The sequence below is a fragment of the Rana temporaria genome, chromosome 2, assembly GCF_905171775.1.
Source record: "Rana temporaria chromosome 2, aRanTem1.1, whole genome shotgun sequence".
Classification (NCBI taxonomy): domain Eukaryota; kingdom Metazoa; phylum Chordata; class Amphibia; order Anura; family Ranidae; genus Rana; species Rana temporaria.
The window spans coordinates 265,916,026-265,928,866 of NC_053490.1; the positions used below are offsets into that span (position 1 = coordinate 265,916,026).

At 44.6% G+C, this 12,841-nt stretch overlaps 1 protein-coding gene across 1 annotated transcript in view; it reads left to right on the plus strand.

Annotated features, from left to right (window-relative positions):
* The window catches only part of PPM1D (protein phosphatase, Mg2+/Mn2+ dependent 1D), a 51,679-nt gene that overhangs the window by 12,423 nt on the left and 26,415 nt on the right, over window positions 1-12,841 (plus strand). The window contains exon 2 of the mRNA XM_040336913.1: window positions 10,894-11,119. Coding sequence (XP_040192847.1) covers window positions 10,894-11,119 — 226 coding nt within the window. The remainder of the gene's footprint in view (window positions 1-10,893; window positions 11,120-12,841) is intronic.

Here is a 12,841-nt window from a genome sequence, read left to right on the forward strand (position 1 = left end):
CAGACAAAAAAATAAAAAACACACTTGGGCCATACTTAAAATGGAGGTTCACCCTAAATACCTATATACCATTACATCCAGCATACTGCTGACATCTACAGTATGCTGGTATTTTTTTTATTCGCTTTACTTACTAGTATCGGTTAGGGATTTGGGACTATTGGGAGTGGGGTTAGGAATTTGGGACTAGTGGAAGCGGGGTTAGGGATTTGGGACTATTGGGAGTGGGATTAGGGTTAGTGAATTGGGAGTGGGATTAGGGTTAGTGAATTGGGACTATCGGGAGCGGGGTTAGGGATTCGGGACTATTGGGAGTGGGATTATTATTGGGAGCGATGTTAGGAATTTGGGACTAGTGGAAGCAGGGTTAGGGATTTGGGACTATTGGGAGTGGGATTAGGGTTAGTGAATTGGGACTATTGGGAGTGAGATTGGGGATCTTGTAAAACAAGCAATGTATTGTAAAGTAAATCCAGTAGTGTGGTGTTTTACTTAAAAACTTCATTTTTATGGGATAGATAATTTTTTTGAGCATTTTGATCTTCTCATAATTTTATTCCTGTTGTAGATGTTCTCTTTTCTGCTTGCATGTTTAATTTTTTGTGAGATCATGTGACTTTTCTACAGCTCAGGGCAGATTATGGGCGTTTTTCAGTTGTTTTTACAGCGTTTTCAATTCATTTCAATGGAGAGGGGCGTTTTTGGAGTGTTTTTCAGCGCTCAAAAGCTGCTCCAAAGATGCTGCTTGCAGGACTTTTCTCAACGCTCCTCCAGCGCAACGCCTCAGTGTGAAAGGGTCCATTGAGATGCATGGGTTTTATGAGCATTTTAATAGCGCTATTTTTACCGCGAAAATGCGACAAAAATGCACCAGTGTGAAAGGGCTCTTAGAGTTATATTCCGCTGTTCGTGACGTTGCCATTTTAACTGTGGGCATTAGAAGCCCACAAGCAGGTACTTCCCTGTTGCGGTGATGCTGGGGGGAGCCGCGGCGTCAGCTTCTGTGTTGCCATCACAATGGCAGGCGTCGCAATTTAACCACTTCATTACTGGGCACTTAAACCCCCTTCCTGCACAGACCAATTTTCAGCTTTCAGCGCTGACGCATTTTGAATGACAATTGCGCGGTCATACAACACTGTACCCAAATTATTATTTTTTTTGTTTTCGTTTTCCCCCCACAAATAGCTATCTTTTGGTGGTATTTGATCACCTCTGTGGTTTTTATTTTTTGCGCTATATACAAAAAAAGACAGAAAATTTTGACAAAAAAAAAAGATTTTTTACTTTTTGTTATAATAATTTCCCAATTAAAAAAAAAAAAAAAAAATGTTTTTCTCGGTTTAGGCCAAAACATATTCTTCTACATATTTTTGTATATTGATTGGTTTGCGCAAACGTTATAGCGCCTACAAAATAGGGGATAGGTTTATTTTTTTTCAGGCCTGCGATATTGTGGCGGACATATCGGACACTTGACACAATTTTGGGACCATTCGCATTTATACAGCGATCAGTGCTATAAAAATGCACTAATTACTGTATAAATGTGACTGGCAGGGAAGGGGTTAACACTAGGGGGTGAGGAAGGGGTTAAATGTATTCCCTGGGTGTGTTCTAACTGTGTGTGGAGGGGGGTGACTGGGGGAGGTGACCGATGCTGTGTCCCTATGTACAAGGGAGACAGCGTCGGTCTCCTCTCCCTGACAGGACATGGAGCTCTGTGTTTACACATAGAGCTCCACGTCCCTGCTGTCACCGCCGATCGCGGGTACCTGGCGGACATCATGGCTGCCAGGCACGCGCATCGGCTTCCCAGCGATGTGCCGGGCACAGAGTTTCCCCGCTGCGCGCCCAGTGAATGTAAACCGGATGTCCAGGGACATCCACCCGGCACTTGAGAGCCGCGCTGTGGACGTCTTTTGTCTACAGCGCGGGTCTTAAGTGGTTAAAGTTACCGCCCCATTGTGATGTAAACACAGGCTCATCTAACAAGACAAGTCACATTGAAAGACTGGACTCGCGTCACTTCCTGGTTCACAAATCACGCGATATTTGCTCTCACAGCTCCGCACTGAACACTCAGAGCTATGAGAGACGCTCCCAGTGGTACGGGAAGTGACCTCATGCCCGAAGAATACCCGCAGTTGTGCTCACCGGAAGGCTCATGAATGTAAAGGTACTAGGGGTGCAACGGATCAAAAAACTCACAGATCAGGAGTCACGGATCGGATCATTTTCGGATCAGCAACATTGCCCCCACATTAGTAATACTGGCCACTAGCCAGTAGTTTAACATTGCCCCCACATGACATTAGTAATAATAGCCAGTAGTATAACATTGCCCCCACATTTAGTAATAAATTCAAGGTACATCTATAGCCACTCAGTGGTATAACATTGCCCCCACATATTAGTAATAATAGCCAGTAGTTTTTGCATTGCCCAACAATCATTATTCAACTCACTGTACTTGCAGTCTTGCAGATGCATTCAAAATAGATCGTGGCGCGCGCTCTGGTAGGAATAGCAGAGGGGTGATGATGTCGGCGCGCACCGCCGCCGGGTGAACCAAGATGGCGGACCGCTCCAGAGCTAGGCCGAAGCCACGGTCTTTCCTAAGGCCACGGCGGGGGTGCGCTCCGCGGATCGCAGTCTGTGCCGATCCGAAAAGGTCGACCCGTTCGGATCGGGCACGATCCGTTGCACCCCCTAAAAGGTACTGTACACATATTAAAAATAAAAACATCCGTTGTAAGCTTTTTTTAATATCGGCAGTAATATTAAGGTAATGTTAAAATTAGGGTGGAGCTCCGCTTTAAGCTCCAACACTGCACAGAAGTGTCAGCTTTGCTAATCAGAAATGCTCATCGCATGGGCTGTTCTATTGGCCCTTTTATTATGATGGGCAGATTCACTGACTAATAGGTCAGAAGGGGTGGGCAAGCTTCAGAATTGTCAGGACAATGCTTTATCTGTCAGAATGGCTGGATATTTAGCATGAAGGTTTAAAAATATATAGCTGAGTAGAAGAGGGAGTAAATGCCAAATTGGTGACTCAGGATACATTTCTGCCATACAGGACTTTTTTTTTTTTTTTTTCTTTAACCATTATAGCTTGTTGATATAAATTGGTACCCTTATGCCGCGTACACACGATCGGATTTTCCAATGGACTTGTTTTATCACTTATGTGTCTGGGCCCCATCGGACTTTTTTCCATCGGAGTGAAAAAAATAGAACATATTTTAAAATTCTTCCGATGGAATTCCACACAGACTATCAGAATTTCCCATCGGAGAAAAATCCACGCATGCTCAGTTTTAAGTCGACGCATGCTCGGAAGCATTGAACTTAATTTTTCTCGGCACGTCATAGTGTTTTACGTCACCGCGTTTTGGACGGTCGGAATTTGGTCTGAGAGTGTGTAGGCAAGACTGATGGAAGTTGGCTTCATGAATGGAATTTTCTGTCGGAATTATGGATTTGACTCCATTGGAATTTCCGATTGTGTGTACGCGGCATTAGTGCCAGTTCACACAGCGCGACTTTGTAAGGTGATTTGGAGGCGACTTCAGTGTGACTTTGAGCGACTTACAACGTGACTTAAAGTTGCCTCCAGGACAGATGACTTTGGCTGTGGCCAATCGCAGAATAATCGGCTCTGTGGGAGGGAGGGGTTTGCCTGAGCAAACTATTTTCTTTTCCTGTAAAGTTGCTTCAGTTAAAGTGGAGTTCCACCCTATTTTGAACTTTTCAGCATTCTTTTTAGCACTGCCCCTTTAAATACATTTGGGATTTTTTTTTTTTTTTTTTTAAACTCACGTTTTTATTCATGCGAGTCTCTTTCCCCTGTTGCGGCGGAATGGCCTCCCCGCCGCATCTAGCGCTGCTATGCCTCCTGGGAGATGTGTGTCATCAATCCCAGGAGGCTGGGCTGAACATCGCAGCCGTAGTTGAACATCTCGGGGGGTGGGAGGGAGGGCAGTGCCACCCATAGTGGTGGTGTCCTTCCTCTTCTCCCTCTCTAACTCCTCCCCCGTCCTAGCACCTCCCCCGTCCTCTCCCCTCCACCACCCGCCCGCCGTCTGTCTCCGGTGCACGGAGATACAGAGCGGATCTCTGTCTGATAGATCTGTATGTGAGAACACTGATCGTAGTACAGCCCCGCCTCCCTGTACATTGAACCAGCGCGCTCTGCACTGTGTGTTACAATTCTGGTGCAGGGAGGCGGGGCTGTACTGCGATCGGTGTACTCGCATACAGATCTATCAGACCGAGATGCGCTCTGTCATCATGATCATCTGTACCTCCCCCCACTCTGCACTGGGCACTAATAATGTTGTCACCGCACTGATGGGCACTAATAATGTTGTCACCGCACTGATGGGCACTAATAATGTCACCGCACTGATGGGCACTAATAATGTTGTCACCGCACTGATATAAGGCACTGGTGCCACTGCACAGATAATGAACTGGTGTCACCGCACTAATGGACACTGATAATGCACTGGTGGGCACTGATAATCTGCACTGGTGTACCCTGACATTTGGGTCTGGTTGTGGTTCCGGGGCCAGCGCGGGGTGCTGTGCCGGGGATGATGCGGTGGGCTGGGGCCGATGCGGTGGGCAATGTTATGGTGGCAACGTGCTGTGCTGGGGGAAGAAGGAAGCAGGAGGAACTCAGTACAGGGATGGTGGGAACCCCTCATAATGGGCACTGCTGGTGTACAGACCCGGGAACTCAGTGCAGGGATGGTGGGAATCCCTCATGAAGGGTTCCCACCATCCCTGTTCTGTGCTGACTTCCTGTGCCTGTACTCCTGCTGTGCCCATTATGAGCGTACGAATCCGAAGTGAGTTTCGGGCACAAAATACGAAAGAACGGCTAATGCGAAACGGAACTAAACAAAATGAATTTATTGACAGTGCACATGTCTGGTATATGTATACACACTACATATATAACAAGATATATATAGATAGATAGATAGATATAGATATAGATATAGATATATATATATATATATATATATCTCTCTCATCTTGTTATGTAGCTATATCTGCACAGGAACAAATTATTTCGTATATTTACTGGTTCCTGGAGGGGAGGAGAGGTTTGCATAGATAAGGGGCGGTAACTTCCTCTGACACTCCCGTTGCTATTGAAACCTGATCTGAAACCAATACATTGCTTGTGCAGAACTGAGCATGTGCGAGGTGTGCAAGGCTGAAATCCAGGAAGTCATACAGTCTGGCTTCATGATGCCCACACTTAAGATGGCCCCAGTCAATTTCTGTTTTATAAAGTGTCTAAATGCTGTAACAACCTAACAAAACGGACCTTAGTTTACAGACTAACTGTAGTAGAATACATTAAGCTTGTGTATTACAGGGGTATTTATATTTAAAAAGTTTTTATATTTAAAATTGTGGCCGGAACTCCGCTTTAAGATGGAGATCCGACTTGGAGGCAACTTCCATAGAAATCTATGGATATAAGTTGCCTAGAAGTCGCCTTGTAGTACAGGAACCTTTTCTGAAGTCAGAGCAACTTCAGTAGTGTGCATTAAGACGGCTCTCATTCACTTCAATGAAATTTCTTATGTCCAGCGACTTGGGGCAATTTGAGATCTTACAAGTCGCATCTCAACTCGCTGTAGTGTGAATCGGCACTTAAAAAAATAAAAATAAATTGTTTCAGATTCCTTTGCATTCTGGCTATGATGAACAATGCAGTAAACTTATTGTGGTGTAAACCCAATTTACAAACTGACCTGTGTAGCCGTTGCATGTAAGGCCCCTTTCACACATGGGGGACCATTCAGGTCCGCTTGTCAGTGTTTTTTTTTGTTGGCCCTGAACTGACGCTTCATGCAGATCTATGGAGCGACAGACGTCGGTGGTGACATGTCCGATGAATCCAGATGGATGGAAACCCTATTTTTTATTTTTTTTTCTCCATTTGATCCCCCATAGAAAAGAGCAGATCTGACAGGTCCATCCCTGCACAGTAAGCAGAGAGGGACCTGTCATCCGGCGGCTCAGTGGGGATCAACGGATCGATCACTGCTGAGCAGGCGGACTCTGTCAAAACGTGTGTGTGTAAGGGGCATAAATGCATTACCAAGATTACATGTTTACCAACAAACTATGTGTTTCTCACAGCCTTTAGAGCCCTTTTACATTATGCCGCGTTGGCGGTAAATTGTGGCTAGTTCCAGCGGCGCTTTACCGTCTTAGCAGCGTACTTTTAACCCCAGCTAGCAGCTTTGGCAGCGGTGCCCACTCATTTCAATGGACGGGGACGGTGGAGTAGCCACTGCCCCCAAAGACACTGCTTGCAGTTTTTGAGGTCCTGCCAGCGCAACGCCCCAGTGTGAAAGCACTCTGCTTTCACACTGGGGCTGCAGGGGAGGCATTTTTTCCAGTCGCTGTTTTTAGCTCTTTATTGCCTGAAAAACGCTTAGTGTGAAAGGGGTCTTGGAGACCACCCAAATCTTTGCTTTTGACGGCAATGTGACTGCACTTTTAGCTTAATTTCTTTCTCTGAGATCTACCCATGTAATCTAGATCTGCCCATTCCTCAGATTGTTGACAGTGGCTTTTAGACTGCCTCTTTTGTAGTTGGATTCACTAGGGAGACTAAAGGACAATTTGCACAGCCGTGGCCAGGGGAGGAGGGTGCCCCGTGGTGACGTTGCGGCCGGACTCCTGGAAGTGGGGAAGGATACTTGTCTTTGACATGTATCTTGTCCCTCCCACCCTCTCAAAAGGTGCCAATTGTGGCACCGGAGGGGGGGGGGGGGGAAATCCGATGAGCGGAAGTTCCAGTTTAGGGTGAAACTCCGCTTTAACAGAGGAAGAACAATGATTTTAAGCACCACCCTCCTTTTTAAAGCGTCCAGTCTGTTATTCTAATGCGGTATTAGTTTGATTCCCAGCCTTGTCCTCATTAACACTGATGCCTGTGTTAATGAGAATCGCTGACATGTCGGCTGATTGTTTTGTGGCAGGGCTGAAATGCTGTGTGAATTTTTTAATTTTATTTGTCTGATTAACCCCTTAGCACTGACCGTACGCATACAGTGAGGAAAATAAGAAGTATTTGAACACCCTGCTATTTTGCAAGTTCTCCCACTTAGAAATCATGGAGGGGTCTGAAATTGTCATCGTAGGTGCATGTCCACTGTGAGAGACATAATCAAAAAACAAAATTCCAGAAATCACAATTTATGATTTTTTAACTATTTATTTGTATGATACAGCTGCAAATAAGTATTTGAACACCTGTCTATCAGCTAGAATTCTGACCCTCAAAGACCTGTTAGTCTGCCTTTAAAATGTCCACCTCCACTCCATTTATTATCCTAAATTAGATGCACCTGTTTGAGGTCATTAGCTGCATAAAGACACCTGTCCACCCCATACAATCAGTAAGAATCCAACTACTAACATGGCCAAGACCAAAGAGCTGTCCAAAGACACTAGAGACAAAATTGTACACCTCCACAAGGCTGGAAAGGGCTACAGGGAAATTGCCAAGCAGCTTGGTGAAAAAAGGTCCACTGTTGGAGCAATCATTAGAAAATGGAAGAAGCTAAACATGACTGTCAATCTCCCTCGGACTGGGGCTCCATGCAAAATCTCACCTCGTGGGGTCTCAATGATCCTAAGAAAGGTGAGAAATCAGCCCAGGACTACACGGGAGGAGCTGGTCAATGACCTGAAAAGAGCTGGGACCACCGTTTCCAAGGTTACTTTTGGTAATACACTAAGACGTCATGGTTTGAAATCATGCATGGCACGGAAGGTCCCCCTGCTTAAACCAGCACATGTCAAGGCCCGTCTTAAGTTTGCCAATGACCATTTGGATGATCCAGAGGAGTCATGGGAGAAAGTCATGTGGTCAGATGAGACCAAAAAATAAAACTTTTTGGTCATAATTCCACTAACCGTGTTTGGAGGAAGAAGAATGATGAGTACCATCCCAAGAACACCATCCCTACTGTGAAGCATGGGGGTGGTAGCATCATGCTTTGGGGGTGTTTTTCTGCACATGGGACAGGGCGACTGCACTGTATTAAGGAGAGGATGACCGGGGCCATGTATTGCGAGATTTTGGGCAACAACCTCCTTCCCTCAGTTAGAGCTTTGAAGATGGGTCGAGGCTGGGTCTTCCAACATGACAATGACCCGAAGCACACAGCCAGGATAACCAAGGAGTGGCTCTGTAAGAAGCATATCAAGGTTCTGGCGTGGCCTAGCCAGTCTCCAGACCTAAACCCAATAGAGAATCTTTGGAGGGAGCTCAAACTCCGTGTTTCTCAGCGACAGCCCAGAAACCTGACTGATCTAGAGAAGATCTGTGTGGAGGAGTGGGCCAAAATCCCTCCTCCAGTGTGTGCAAACCTGGTGAAAAACTACAAGAAACGTTTGACCTCTGTAATTGCAAACAAAGGCTACTGTACCAAATATTAACATTGATTTTCTCAGGTGTTCAAATACTTATTTGCAGCTGTATCATACAAATAGTTCAAAAAATCATACATTGTGATTTCTGGATTTTTTTTTTTTTTTTTTTTTGATTATGTCTCTCACAGTGGACATGCACCTACGATAACAATTTCAGACCCCTCCATGATTTCCAAGTGGGAGAACTTGCAAAATAGCAGGGTGTTCAAATACTTATTTTCATCACTGTATATGCGGCCTCGGCTTGAAGGGGTTACACTGGAGGCATCAACCCAGTACAGTTGTGGGTTTTTTTTTTGTTTTTTTTTTTAGAGCTAGCGGTCAGCTTTTTAGTGATGACGACCAATGCGGCTAAAATCCTTCCGCCGCTCTTCCCGGGCCTCCCTTCCCACTGGAGACCAGATCCTCGATCCAGCACTTCCGCTTGTTAGGCTAAGACTGCAACGAAGCCGGAAACTGCTTTAATCTAGTCTCCCTATGTAAAAACGACACTTCCGGTTTAATGCTTAAGTCGCACCCACATATGTAAACGGGTGTTCAAATCACACGTGGGGTATCGCTGCGAATGACAGAGTGAAGGCAATAATTCTAGCAAAAGACCTCCTGTAACCATAAAAAATCTAAAGCGTCGCCTAATGGAGATTTATAGATACCGTAGTTTGTCACCATTCCACAGGTGTGCACAATTTCAAAGCATGTCATGTTGGGTATCTATTTTCTTGGTGTAACATCCTTTTTCACGTTCTAAAAAAACTTGGGTTTACTTTTTTTTTTTCTCTCTAGTAGTCTGACAAAAAAATATTGCAACGATCGTCCTTTTATGCTCTAGGTCAGTGATGGCGAACCTTGGCACTCCAGATGTTTTGGAACTACATTTCCCATGATGCTCATGCACTCTGCAGTGTAGTTGAGCATCATGGGAAATGTAGTTCCAAAACATCAGGAGTGCCAAGGTTCGCCATCACTGCTCTAGGTTATCGGCTAAAAAAAAACCTTATGTTTAAGGGTTCTAAGTAACTTTATTGCAAAAAATTTTTTTTTTGTAAAATTGTAATATTTGTGTCATTCTCAAAACGTTTGGCCATGGCTGTACATTTTACTGCAAGTTTTCTTCTGAGGTGTGGAGCATACCTGGTCCTATATCAACCTCTGTCACTGTTCCAGCTATCTTCACTGTGTGGCCATGCCCAGAGCTACACATCTTTTCGTCTGAAAACGTCCCCATTGTCTTTCCTACAATAAGCCATACTAATGGCAGCTGCCAGCCATCCTGCGGAGTGTGGTTTATACCAAGAAAAAAAAAATGTAAGCTCATTTACTTCCTAAACCATACCATACATTTGGTAGAAATTCTGCTCTTGGATTGTTTTTGTCGGAACAACTTGTCATTTGCATGAGGCAGTGAGGTACTGACCGCTGCCACAGGTATGTGAAGGTGCTACTGGGTTCATCACCATCTACAGTTTTTTAATTTGGGCATCTTGGACACTGGCAGCTGTTAAACCTGCATTTATATGCGTTTTAGAGCATATGTCTAAATGTATGTAATGATTTTTTCAATGCTGACATTCCCACTGTGCATTTACCTGCATTTTTAGGTGTGGTAATTTTAGTGTGTTTAGAGAAAACAAGGATTCTATGCTTCCAGGATCTGATTAGACACTCTTAACCAGTCTTTCTCAACCTTTTCAACACGGAGAAACCATTTAAATTAAAGGGGTTGTAAAGGAAAACATTTTTTTTCCCTAAATAGCTTCCTTTACCTTAGTGCAGTCCTCCTTCACTTACCTCAACCTTCCATTTTGCATTTAAATGTCCTTATTTCTTCTGAGAAATGCTCACTTCCTGTTCTTCTGTCTGTAACTACACACCGGTGTGAAGAAAGCTTCTTGGGGGAGGGGGCGAGCAGGACGGTCAGGAAAAGAAAAGGAGTTGTGTGTTAGTGGGCGTCCTGACACTCCTGCTTGCCCACTCGAGGCTTTCTCCACACCAGGAAGAAAGCCTTGCATTGCGGTGTTGAGTTACAGACAGAAGAACAAGAAGTGAGCATTTCTCAGAAGAAATTAGGACATTTAAAAGCAAAATTGAAGGATAAGGTAAGTGAAGGGGGACTGCACTTTACAACCCCTTCAACTTTTTGTTCTCAGGGAACCCCTGCTAAATTCTATATCTACATGTATACATTAATGTGGTGGTCGGTGATCATTTGGGAAGAATTGCCCCCTTACATATAGCTAAAAAGATCATTGGTGTCAGTGGAAACTTATCTGAGAGGCTTTGCTCAAGTAACCCCTAGCAACCCTGATTGAGAAGGTGTGTGTGGTTTTTTTTTATATGTATGTATAACTTGATAATAATGCAACGTTGTCTGTAAGCCCTGCGTTAAATGAATAATGGCATCTTTGCTTTCTTTAGCTGAATGGCCAAAAACAATGACTGGACTCCCTAGCACATCAGGAACTACAGCAAGCGTTGTTATTGTGCGTGGAAATAAACTATATGTTGCACATGTCGGTGATTCTGGTGTTGTATTTGGGATTCAGAATGGTGCTAAAGAGACTGTGAAGGCCTTGGAAGTGACACAGGACCATAAACCAGAGCTCCCGAAGGAAAGAGAAAGAATAGAAGGGCTTGGTGGCAGGTATTTTTTATTTTATTTCCTCTATGTATCCAGACCCTGGCCTGTTGGTGTCCCTCGTGTTTCACTGAGCATTTACGTTGAATTATGTATTAACTGTAAAGGGACCTTGCCATTTTAAAGCAAAATAATTGATTCCGTTAACTCAGTTGTTGGCTGCATACTTGGTCTAAGATGCCGAAGTTGAATGTTTCCAAAACTAACCGTTAATTTATATGCAGTCTGAAGATGGTCTCCATCTGAGGGTTCCGTCAAAAGACATAAAGTGATCAATATAGCTTCCCCCCCCCCCCCCCCCCACCACTAGATGCAGCCGGTAACGTAACCAGCACATGCACTCTGAAGGTCCGGGATACTGTGCTGGACCTTCAGAGCTGTGCTGCAGCTGACGGCTTCTGCACGCGTGCGCAGGAGTGATTTCATCACGGCCCCCAGCCACTAATCTGCCTGCGAACCCAGGAGAAGATGGAAGCCCTGTCAGCGGTGACTGCCTGCTGCTGGAGTGCTTCGTTGTAAGCAAGCTATTTTATAATCTGCTGTTATGCCATTTGCCCTTGCGGGGGATTTTTATTTTTTTTTTTTTTTTATTTTTTCAAGCCGTGGTTTACTAATGCTTTAAAATCTGTTTCTGCGTACCTGCTCTTTGCAATGGTTTTGCACAGAGCAGCCACAATCCTCCTCTTCTGGGGTCCCCCACCAATGCTCCTGGCTCCTTCCCAGCCAAGTGCCCCCATAGCTACTTTCTTCAGGGTCTCGCATAGGGGCTCGCTCCCGAGCGGCCCTATCACTGTCTGTTGACACAGACATTGTGGACCAGTCCCGCCCCTGATCCCTGTCATAGGATTTAATTGACTGAAGCAAGAGTCAGTGGCTCCAGCTGCTAATCTGCCCAGTGAGGGGGGAGAGAGAGATGCTACTTGTGCACAGCGCTGGATCAGGCTCGTGTAAGTATAAGGGGGGATCCTGTTCAACTTAAGGAAGGTTTTTTACCTTCATGTCAAAACCCAAAGAGTCACCACATGACTTCAGCAAGAAAGGAAGAGGGTATCTGAAGTACACAGAATGTCTCTCTCAGGCTTGTGCATGATATGTAAATCACTTGTCATTCACAGCAAGGGAGACTCCTATTTCTGTCTGTCCATTTTTATATCACTGAAAACAAAGATAAGCAGACTGTTTAGAGTTGGATTAACTCTTCGTGACAAGACTGGGCACAGATGACCTGAAATCCCATACTGTACAAGGTTCAAGCCTTAATTAAAAAAAAAAAAAAAAAAATTGAGTTTACATCCACTTTAAGGCTTTGGAACCACTTTAATCGTACAGGACAAAGGACTTCTATCAATAGACCATGGGTTATGTGATGCCCCTAGTATACCCACCTATAACCCCACAAGCCTGGTGGAACTTCATTATTTATTTTTTGCAAGTGTTGGGAGATGGATCGATATTATTATTTTATATTTTTTTTTTTTTTATGGAGACGTTTTAAAGCACGCTATATGTATTTTGGGACCTATACCTGGAGCCACAGCAATGATGCTGGCCTATACTGTTTTGTTTTAGGCACTTGATCCTGCCTTTGGCACTCACTCTTGACATATATGGTGCAACAAGTGTTGTCATTAGCAGTTTAGTTAGCTGCAGGGTGCTATACGGGTCCCGGTTGCACTTCTGCCTGCCATTTCCACAGAAAATGTCAAAAGCACTTTGGCTGGTCTTCTA